The sequence below is a fragment of the Grus americana genome, chromosome 32 (genome assembly GCF_028858705.1).
Source record: "Grus americana isolate bGruAme1 chromosome 32, bGruAme1.mat, whole genome shotgun sequence".
NCBI classification, from domain to species: domain Eukaryota; kingdom Metazoa; phylum Chordata; class Aves; order Gruiformes; family Gruidae; genus Grus; species Grus americana.
The window spans coordinates 613,599-624,872 of record NC_072883.1 but is presented as its reverse complement, the minus strand read 5'-3'; the positions used below and the strand labels follow the sequence as shown (position 1 = coordinate 624,872).

The 11,274-nt window shown below is 60.1% G+C and overlaps 1 protein-coding gene across 3 annotated transcripts in view; it reads right to left on the bottom strand.

Annotated features, from left to right (window-relative positions):
• The window catches only part of LOC129198305 (butyrophilin subfamily 1 member A1-like), a 37,690-nt gene that overhangs the window by 20,053 nt on the left and 6,363 nt on the right, over nt 1-11,274 (bottom strand). Inside the window, exons 4-5 of one of the 3 annotated variants that reach the window (XM_054807486.1) lie at nt 6,587-6,871; nt 6,185-6,289 (exon numbers count right to left, since the gene is read on the bottom strand). In XM_054807486.1, the coding sequence (XP_054663461.1) occupies nt 6,185-6,289; nt 6,587-6,871 (390 nt within the window). Of the gene's footprint in view, nt 1-6,184; nt 6,290-6,586; nt 6,872-8,241; nt 8,327-8,555; nt 8,572-11,274 lie in introns of those variants that run through there. The other 2 variants (XM_054807487.1, XM_054807488.1) reach the window with 2 other exon arrangements.

Sequence of the window (11,274 nt, the reverse complement as noted above, 5' to 3'; positions counted from 1 at the left end):
GCACCTCTCCCGGCAGCCTGTGCTGGGGAACAGCACCAGGCCAGGTTTGGCACCCAGAAATACCTGTTCCCTTTCCCAAAAAGGGCTGATTGTCTTGTGCATGACCACTGTTGCTGAAGCAAGGAGCAAACCCCCAACCAGACCCCAGTGAATTGTCCACCTGAGCCAGTTGCACTGGGTCCATCTCTTGGGGTTCTTTGGTGTTTCAGGACATTGGTCTGTTCTGGAGTGAAAGGCAGGAGCCCCTCAGTCCTCAGAAAGAACAAAGGAGAAAAAGAAAGGCAAAAGAAGGCTGTTTGTTGGGGGTGATGGTGCAAAACTTGGAGCTTCGTTGAAGGGGTGCAGGGAGGTCCCAGGGGCTGTACCGAGAGCAGGGTACGGGGTGCCCGGGGGCCATTCCCAGAGCTGGGAAGGGGGAGCAGGGTGAGCCCCATCTACCCCAGGGCTGTTGGGGAGCCCAGCCCCAGCCCCGGGGGAGGTCAGGGAGCAGCAGAAAAGGGGGGGGGGGGGCAGAAAGAGGGCTCGCAACCCAACCCCCCTGTGTTGGTACAGCGGGGGGTCCCGTCCCCAGCCCCAGCCATCCTCCCCCCGTTACCTGCACGGCGGCGGTGGCATCACCGGGAGAGGCTCTGAGCATCGGTACCGGCTCCGAGCAGCTGGGCTGCCCGGGCTCTGCTTTGTTCTCGGTTCCCGCAGCCCCGGCCCCTTCCTGAGTGTCCCCCGCCCCTTCTTGTGCCCTACCAGGCTTGGCGACCCCCAGCCCCCACTCCCAGCACAATCCCACCCCACCCCACCCCACCCCATCCCATCCCATCCATCCCATCCCACCCCACCGCCCCCGGCTCCGCTGCAGCACCAAACCCCAGAGCAGCAGCAGCAGCCACAGCAATCAATCTTGCTAAATATCACCCTAAAAGAGCCCCAGGTGGGGAAATTCTTTCTCCACTCAGAAGGTTCCTCTGCTGCTGCACCTAAAGCCCCTCGGTTACCAAGATGCTTTCCCACACTCAGCCCCATCCCCAAAAGCAGCAACGAGCCGCAGCCGCCTGTCCCGAGTGCCCAGCAAGGAAGGGGATTAGGGAAAGACCAACCAGTCTTGGTCCCAACAGGACTGTGTGGTGTAGAAGGATGGTGAGAGAGCAGGGGCATCCTGGGGACAGGGGGTGCTGGCAAAGTTTGGGGGTGCCCAGAAGGAAGAGAAGGGGGTGCCTGAGTTGTGAGTGCCCCCTGCCTCCGCCCCCCACTCCCCGTGCTCATCCTGCAGGGAGCTGCCCCCAGGCTCCTGCTCCAACCACTGCTCCAAGTGCGCTGGCTGCAAATCCCCTTCGTGGGCAGGCAGGAATCAGGACAAAAAGCCCCCAGGAACCAGCACGACCACACTCCATGGTCACCCACAAAGCTTTATTGAAGGCCATGGTGCTGTGCCTGGGCAGGGTGGGCTTGGGCAGGGCAGAGAGGGACATGTGCTGCTGCGGGATGGAGGAGAGGAGAGCGGGCAGTGTCTGCAGCAGGGCAGGGGCTGTCCGGGGCTGCGGTGGGGATGGAAGGGGGGCAGAGGATCTAGGAGGTGCTGTCCCTCAGGCACAGTTCAGTATTCCATGTCCCCACCCAAAACCAGGGTCGGATGGTCTCTCCATTGAACGAGGCTGGTGGGAAAGTGAAGATCTCAACCCCACTCTCGGCATCGATGAAAGTCACCAGCCCCTGCGTGCAGTCCAGACAGACCCAGAGTCTCCTGGGGATGGGGGACAGGGAGGTGGGAGAAGAGGTGAGAGACACAAACTGCTCTTTCCGCAGCCGCACCCCCCAAATCCCTCGTTCAGGGTTCAGGTCCGGATACCCCTTCCTCTTCACAGAGTCCCTGGCCACCCCCACAGCCCACCAGGAATCACCTCCCACCTCCCCCTTCACCTCCACCTCCCAGCAGTGCCTCCCCTCCCTGAACCCCTCCTGGCCCAGCACACAGCACCGAGTGTCAAATCTCTCAGGGGTGTCGGGCAGGTCCTGCCGTGCTCTTCCCCTTCTCACACTTCTCCCATCCGCTGACAGGACAAGTTCAGGATGAGCCGAGTTTGGATCGAGGGTCACCACGTCTGCAGGGGACAGGAGGAGCCAGAGCATCAGGGGCAGAGCTGCGTCCTGGGCAGGGTTTGAGCACCCTGGGGCCAGGCTCTGCCCCGCGGGGCAGCACACGGGGCATCTCCTTCCTCCTAGAGATGCCCATGACGGGGCCGGCCCCAGCACGGCCACGGCCCAGCTGGGTCCCCTGGGAACAGGCAACGGTGGGGCTGCAGCCCCAGCAGGGAGGAGCAGCATGGGGAGGCAGTGGCTGGGTCTGGGCAGTGCACGGGCTCTCAGGGGGGTGGCAGAGGGCTCCTCTTGGCCCCAGGGATGCCACTCACAATGCCTTGGAAAGGCAAGAAAAGGGGCTGGAGAACAGGCTAGTGCCCTGCTCGGGGGTGTCTGAGGCACCAAACACACCCAGGCACGGCCAGTCCCGGGCACTGCCCAGCCCAGATGCCCCTTGCACACAAGCACAGGGAGGAGAACCACCCAGAAGGGCAATAAAATACGGGATTACCTGGATTGTGGGGAAGCAGAAACATTCTCCAGGCTAGAAGGAGAGACAAGAGCTGGTCACATCCCCCAGCTGGTCCCCAGCACCTCTGGGCAGGGGCGAGGGTCCAGGCGTGGGCTGGTGTCCCCGAGCTGCCCACCCTGCCAGGCACATCGCCTTGGGCTTTCCCAGAGCCAGGGGATGCAGGGATGGAGAGGACGGGTGAAGAAGGGAAAGGGCTGAGCACAGGGCAGCTGGAACAGGACCCCCCCACCATGCTGGAGCTCCTGGAGACTCACCCAGTGCTGCATCTCTTTTTTCTGGAAAGAAAAATGAAATGTTATTTGTGATCAGAGGGAAAATGTTCTCTGTCCATGGCTGCTCGTGCAGTCCAGAGAGAGCCCCCAATTCCTTTTTTTCAGGAGACCCCTCAAACTGGAAAATGCCTCCTTGCCAGCCTGGTCACATCCCATGGCTGGTGCCCAGGGCTCTGGGCAGGGGAGAGGGTCCAGTGCTGGGCTGCTGTCCCCCAGCTGCCCACCCTGCCAGGCACATCGCCTTGGGCTTTCCCAGAGCCAGGGGATGCAGGGATGGAGAGGACGGGCAAGGAGGGAAAGGGCTGAGCACAGAGTGCCCAGGACAGGACCCCACGCCGTACCAGAGCTCCTGGAGACTCACCCAGTCCTGCAGCTCTTTTATCTGGAAAGTAAAAACACATACAGTATTTGATCAGCTGGGACAGCTTCTGATTCATATGCCTGCTCTTGGAGGACCAGGCAGAGCAGGGGCATTCCTCAAAATCCTTATTTTTGGGAAGTTGGAAAAAAAAAATCCCCAAAACCTGGGAATGGCTCTCTGCCAGCCTGGTCACATCCCATGGCTGGTGCCCAGGGCTCTGGGCAGGGGAGAGGGGAGAACCCATGGCTGGTGTCCCCGAGCTGCCCACCCTGCCAGGCACATCGCCTTGGGCTTTCCCAGAGCCAGGGGATGCAGGGATGGAGAGGACGGGCGAGGAGGGAAAGGGCCGAGCACAGAGCATCTGGGAGAGGACCCCACGCTGTGCCGGAACTCACGGAGACTCACCCAGTTCTGCATCGCGTTCCTCTGGAAAGTAAAAACAGCAGCATTATTTGATCAGTGTGGACAGCTTCTCATCTCATACGTGCTCATGAGGGAGAACGCAGAACTCATGCAGACCCGAAAATGATTTTTTGTGGTGTGGGAATAAACCCCCAAACCCGGGAATGGCTCCCTGCCAGCCTGGTCACATCCCATGGCTGGTGCCCAGGGCTATGGGCAGGGGAGAGGGCCCAGCCCTGGGCTGCTGTCCCTGAGCTGCCCACCCTGGCAGGCACATCGCCTTGGGCTTTCCCAGAGCCAGGGGATGCAGGGATGGAGAGGACGGGCAAGGAGGGAAAGGGCCGAGCAGACAGTGCCTGGGACAGGACCCCACGCCGTGATGGAGCTCACAAAGACTCACTCAGTGCTGCTGCTTGTTCCTCTGGAAAGAAAAGTGAAAACCAATATTTGATTAGACAGAACAGCCTATGCTCTCATAACTGCTCATGAAGGAACAGGTAGAGGTGGGGCAGAGCCCAAACTACCTGTTTGGGAAGTGCAAAAAAACTCCAAAACCCGGGGAATTACTGCCTGCCAGCCTGGTCACATCCCATGGCTGGTGCCCAGGGCTTTGAGTAGAAGACATGGGACCAAACCTGAGCTGGTGTCCCCGAGCTGCCCACCCTGCCAGGCATATCGCCTTGGGCTTTCCCAGAGCCAGGGCATGCAGGGATGGAGAGGACGGGCAAGGAGGGAAAGGGCCGAGCACAGAGCGCCCGGGACAGAACCCCACGCCATGTTGGAGCTCACAGAGACTCACCAAATTCTGCATCTCTTCTGCCTGGAAGACAAGAAAAAATAAGGTATGAGATCAGAAGGGACAGATTCTCAACCCTAGGCTGCTCGTGCAGGAGCTGGCAGTGTTCGTGCAAACTCCAAACTCCTTGTTTGTGGGGAGCAGGAAAACACCCCCAAACCCCAGGAATGGCTCCTTGCCAGCCTGGTCACATCCCATGGCTGGTGCCCAGCAACTCTGGGCAGGGGAGAGGGTCCAGCCCTGGGCTGGTGTCCCCCAGCTGCCCACCCTGCCAGGCACATCGCCTTGGTCTTTCCCAGAGCCAGGGCATGCAGGGATGGAGAGGACGGGCAAGGAGGGAAAGGGCTGAGCACGGAGTGCTGAGAACAACACCCCACGCTGTGCAATTGCTCACACAGACTCACCCAGCAGTGCAGCTTGTTCCTCTGGAAAGCAAAAGCAATATGTGATCAGAGGAGACAGCAAGTCATCTCATAAGCATTTATGAAGGAGTAAGCGGAGCTCGGGCAAATCCCGACTTCCTTCCGTTTCAGAAATGGGGAAAGATGCCCAAATTTGGGGAATGACTCCCTGCCAGCCTGGTCATGTCCCACGGCTGGTGCCCAGGGCTCTGGGCAGGGGAGAGGGTCCAGTGCTGGGCTGGTGTCCCCGAGCTGCCCACCCTGGCAGGCACATCGCCTTGGGCTTTCCCAGAGCCAGGGGATGCAGGGATGGAGAGGACGGGCAAGGAGGGAAATGGCCGAGGGCAGAGCAGCTGGGACAGGACCCCACGCTGTGACAGAGCTCACGGAGACTCACTCAGTTCTGCAGTTCGTTCGTCTGGAAAGTAAAAAAAAAAAAAAGTGATTTGTGTTTAGAGAGGAGAGATTTTCATTTCAAAAGGACTCAGGAATGAGCAAGTAGGGCTGTGGCAGACCCAATACTCATCCTTTGTGGGGAGCAAAAAGCCCCCCAAAAACTTGGAATGGCTCCCTGCCAGCCTGGTCACATCCCATGGCTGGTGCCCAGGGCTCTGGGCAGGGGAGAGGGTCCAGTGCTGGGCTGGTGTCCCTGAGCTGCCCACCCTGGCAGGCACATCGCCTTGGGCTTTCCCAGAGCCAGGGGATGCAGGGATGGAGAGGACGGGCAAGGAGGGAAAGGGCTGAGCACAGAGCGCCCGGGACAGGACCCCATGCCATGTTGGAGCTCACAGACACTCACCCAGTGCTGCATCTCTTTTCTCTGCAAGGAGAAACAAAAGCAGTAAGTGATCAGTGGGGACAGCTTCTATTCCCATGGCTGCTCCCACAGCAGGAGGCAAAGCTATGGCAGACCTCCAACTCCTTTTTTTTTTCAAGAGTTGAAAAAGACCCCCAAACCCAAGGAATGGCTCCCTCCAGCCTATCCCCCTGTCAGCCCACCCAGGCACTCTGGAGTTCAGCCGTAACTTCAGGAGCCATCCAAACCCACGTCCCTCCCAGGGGGGCTCCTTGGACAGGAGGTTTTGCTGGGGGAAGGGGCCACAAGGACTCACCCAGCTCTCGGGACTGCACCACTGAAAAGCAAAGGCAGAGGAAGAGGGGGTCAGGACAGCAGCTGGCTTCATCCCTGGGAACATCTCAAGAGGGTCTCTTGCACCTTCCCACCAGCCAGAGATGGTCTGGCCGTGCTCCCTGTCCTCCCGCCCACACCCCACCGTGCCCTTGTCCCCTTCCTTCCTTTGCCCAGAGAGATTTCTAGTGAAGGCAAAACATTCTTCTGACACCACTTACCTTTCCTTCTCCACAGATAAGCACCGAGGCCAAGGAACACCACTGAAAGCACGAGGAGCACCCCCACACCAACCATCCAGGGACGGGCATTGTGGAAAAAGGGAGCTGAGAAACAAAACCATCAGCAGGAAAAGGGATGGTTTTACAGTCCCGTGTTTGAGCAGAAGAAGAACTAAAAGACAAACGCCCCAAAGCTCCAGCTCACAAGCCTCTTGTCCTGGGAGCCCTGGCCTCAAGGGGACATAGTCCTCTCTCTCCCCTGCACATACCAATGCTCACCTGAAGCGCACGAGGCTCCAGTTCTCTCCTGCACTAGAACTGCTGTGAAGGTGCACAGCCCTCCCGTGCCCCCACACCCCACACCTTGCAATGGGAACCCCAGATCAAAGCTGCTCAAAGCACCTGAGATGTGCAGGGACGTCTCCTGCTCCTGGTTGAGGCGGCTGTTCCTGACCACGCAGGACCATTTCCCATGTCTGTTCCCATCGGTCACAACGATGACATCTTCGATGTCAAACAGGCCCCTCACATCTGAGGAATGTCTCTGGGAGACCGAGGGGAGATGCTGCCCACCGGGATCTTTCCACAGCACCTCCGGTTGTGGATACCAGCCGGCCGATCGACACACCACCCGGATGCCTCCATCCTCGTAAGCCTCCAGGGAGAGCTGAGAGACAGAGCCTGTGGCTGGGGAAGAGCCCGTGGTTGGGGTCAGTGTGGGATGGACTCAACTCAAAGGTGATGACCGAATCCAATACCAGACACATCACAGGTCTCACCGGGCCTGGGGGACCAGCCACCAAAACCACCCCGACTTGTGCAGGAACTGCAGAGCATTGATGCCAAACGACCCCAGATCTCCCACAAAACAGCCCGGCAGAGCAAGACCAACAGCGTCAGGTCCCAGCCTTGGCTTGGCTGGCAGTCCCAGCTCTCAGCCCAAGGAGCTGCTCAGCACCTTGTCCCCACGGCCTTCACAACATCACCAGGACACCCTTCGCAGACACCACACACACCCAGCAAAGCCACCACATCCATGTGGCTCTGCCCCAAAACCACCTCCAGCACCACCTGCGTGCTCCCTCCTGGGCAGGCACTGCAGGCAACAGCCCCCTCGCACCCCACCTCTTTCAACGGCTCCTGTCCTTCGGCACCTCATCCACACACCTGAGGATGGGACAGAGCTCTGGGAGGGACACACAAAACCCACGGACACCCGCACCAGCCCCTGCAAACACCGCACCAGACACAAACCTGACACCTCCAGATCCACCGTAGCTTCTCCATAAGAGGCACCATCTGTCACAGCGCAGACGTAATAACCATCATCAGAGGGTCTCAACCCAGAGATTCGCAAGTCCAGAATTCCGCTGGAGAGACGATCTCTGACCAACTCTGTCCTCCCAAAATATTGCCTCAGCTGCTCCCCAGACAGATCCTCTCCGTTTTGGTAGTGGTGCACCGTTTCAGAGAGCTGGTGGCGGATCCACCTGATGTCCAAGCTCCGAGCATCCATGCTGGGGGACAAGTGACATGGCAGCACGACGTCCTGCCCCACGGTGCCACGGAGAGGGTGGCCTGGTCCCACCACACTGAAGTTTGCTTGGTGATGGAGAAGGACACAGAGACACAGAGATTGCGCCTACGTTAATTTAGGGGCATTGCATGGCAAGGGGTGAGCTTGGCATGACCTTGGTGCACGCTCCATCCCACGGGCGTTGCTTTGCCCTCCCCATGGTCCAGAGACACTGGAGAAAGTGGCGAGGGAGTGGGAGGACTGGAAGGAGAAGGAGGTTTCCTGGGAGCGGGAACGTGCTCCAGAAAACGACCTCCACCCCAGCCAGCCCTGCTGCAAGCCAGAAACGTTTGAGGGGAGCGCTGCAGGACGGGACCAAAGGTGCCCCCAGGGCAAGGGACGTATTGCAGAAAGAGCCCAAGGGAAAGCCAAACCCATGTGGGGCCCAGCTCTGGGCTCCCCCCACCCCACGGCACCTCCCCTGCCCCACAGCTGCCCCCCAGAGTGGGCAAAAGCCCCCCCAGCCCTGCAGGATCCCTACCTGATCCCAGCCGCAGGACGTGCAGAGTCACCAAATAACTCAGGAGGCCCCCGGGGCTCGCGGGGAGCCACATCTGCATCCGGAGCTGGAGAAGAGGGAGGGGAAGGGAGGGAGAGGGAGGGCGATGGGGGGTTACAGCTGGCGGAGAGGGGATGGGGAAGAAGGGCTGCACCTGCCCCCAAAGAGGCTCCAGAAATCCCACCAAACCACCTGCACCAGCACCCCAACGGCAGAACAAACCGTTGCTGCAGGGCAGGACGGGACCACACATGGGTCCCCGGTGCAGCCCCCTGCTCTGCCCCACTCCCCCTCACCAGCGTTTATTCCAAATCCCTGACAAGACTCAAAAGGAAAGGAAATATTCTAAATCCCCTGCGGAAAGAAAAGTCACTCACCGTACGGGCACGATCTGTGGGAGGCACCAGGCTGCCCAATAAATCCAAACCTTGTCCAGTTTCAGGTGCAGAATTCCTGCCTGTGGGAGTGACTTCAGGCTCCATCCCCTGCGCAATGACCTGAGGTTTCCCAACCACATATCAAAGTCCAGGGTCGTAAAATAAATGTCCAACAATGTCCCAGTCACAAAACAGCAAAAGGAAACCAACAGCCTCCCCACTCCCACCTGGATGGGAGCTGCTGAAGGTGGCTTTTCCCAGAGCTGCACCTCTCCCGGCAGCCTGTGCTGGGGAACAGCACCAGGCCAGGTTTGGCACCCAGAAATACCTGTTCCCTTTCCCAAAAAGGGCTGATTTGCTTGTGCATGACCAGTGTTGCTGAAGCAAGGAGCAAACCCCCAACCAGACCCCAGGGAATTGTCCACCCGAGCCAGTTGCACTGGGTCCATCTCTTGGGGTTCTTTGGTGTTTCAGGACATTGGTGTGTTCTGGAGTGAAAGGCAGGAGCCCCTCAGTCCTCGGAAAGGAAAAAGGAGAAAAAGAAAGGCAAAAGAAGGCTGTTTGTTGGGGGTGATGGTGCAAAACTTGGAGCTTCGTTGAAGGGGTGCAGGGAGGTCCCAGGGGCTGTACCGAGAGCAGGGTACGGGGTGCCCGGGGGCCATTCCCAGAGCTGGGAAGGGGGAGCAGGGTGAGCCCCATCTACCCCCAGGGAGCAGCAAAAAAGGGGGGGGGGGGGCAGAAAGAGGGCTCGCAACCCAACCCCCCTGTGTTGGTACAGCGGGGGGTCCCGTCCCCAGCCCCAGCCATCCTCCCCCCGTTACCTGCGCGGCGGTGGTGGCATCACCGGGAGAGGCTCTGAGCATCGGTACCGGCTCCGAGCAGCTGGGCTGCCCGGGCTCTGCTTTGTTCTCGGTTCCCGCAGCCCCGGCCCCTTCCTGAGCGTCCCCCGCCCCTTCTTGTGCCCTACCAGGCTCGGCCACCCCTACACCCACTCCCAGCACAATCTCACCCCATCCATCCCGTCCCATCCATCCCACCCCATTCCACCGCCCCCGGCTCCACTGCAGCATCAAACCCCAGAGCAGCAGCAGCAGCCACAGCAATCAACATTGCTAAATATCACCCTAAAAGAGCCCCAGGTGGGGAAATTCTTTCTCCACTCAGAAGGTTCCTCTGCTGCTGCACCTAAAGCCCCTCGGTTACCAAGATGCTTTCCCACACTCAGCCCCATCCCACAAAGCAGCAACGAGCCGCAGCCGCCTGTCCCGAGTGCCCAGCGAGGAAGGGGATTAGGGAAAGACAAATCAGTCTTGCTCCCAGCAGGACTGTGTGGTGTAGGAGGATGCTGAGAGAGCAGGGGCATCCTGGGGACAGGGGGTGCTGGCAAAGTTTGGGGGTGCCCAGAAGGAAGAGAAGGGGGTGCCTGAGTTGTGAGTGCCCCCCGCCTCCGCCCCCCACTCCCCGTGCTCATCCTGCAGGGAGCTGCCCCCAGGCTCCTGCTCCAACCACTGCTCCAACTGCGCTGGCTGCAAATGCCCTTCGCGGGCAGGCAGGAATCAGGACAAAAAGCCCCCAGGAACCAGCACGGCCACACTCCATGGTCACCCACAAAGCTTTATTGAAGGCCATGGTGCTGTGCCTGGGCAGGGTGGGCTTGGGCAGGGCAGAGAGGGACATGTGCTGCTGCGGGATGGAGGAGAGGAGAGCGGGCAGTGTCTGCAGCAGGGCAGGGGCTGTCCGGGGCTGCGGTGGGGATGGAAGGGGGGCAGAGGGTCTAGGAGGTGCTGTCCCTCAGGCACAGCTGGGTTTCATATGTCCACAGCAAAAACCAGGGTCGGATGGTCTCTGCATTGAACGAGGCTGGTGGGAAAGTGAAGATCTCGACCCCACTCTCAGCATCGATGAAAGTCACCAGCCCCTGCATGCAGTCCAGACAGACCCAGAGTCTCCTGGGGACCCGGGACAGGGAGGTGCGAGGAGAGGAGAGAGACACAAACTGCCCTAACCTGTGCCGTACCCCCCAGATCCCTCCTTCAGGGTTCAGGTCCGGATACCCCTTCCTCTTCACAGAGTCCCTGGCCACCCCCACAGCCCACACTGAATCACCTCCCACCTCCCCCTTCACCTCCACCCCCCAGCAGTGCCTCCCCTCCCTGAACCCCTCCTGGCCCAGCACACAGCACCAATCGTTAAATCTCTCAGGGGTGTCGGGCAGGTCCTGCCGTGCTCTTGCCCTTCTCACACTTCTCCCATCCGCTGACAGGACAAGTTCAGGATGAGCCGAGTTTGGATCGAGGGTCACCACGTCTGCAGGGGACAGGAGGAGCCAGAGCATCAGGGGCAGAGCTGCGTCCTGGGCAGGGTTTGAGCACCCTGGGGCCAGGCTCTGCCCCGCGGGGCAGCACACGGGGCATCTCCTTCCTCCTAGAGATGCCCATGACGGGGCCGGCCCCAGCACGGCCACGGCCCAGCTGGGTCCCCTGGGAACAGGCAACGGTGGGGCTGCAGCCCCAGCAGGGAGGAGCAGCATGGGGAGGCAGTGGCTGGGTCTGGGCAGTGCACGGGCTCTCAGGGGGGTGGCAGAGGGCTCCTCTTGGCCCCAGGGATGCCACTCACAATGCCTTGGAAAGGCAAGAAA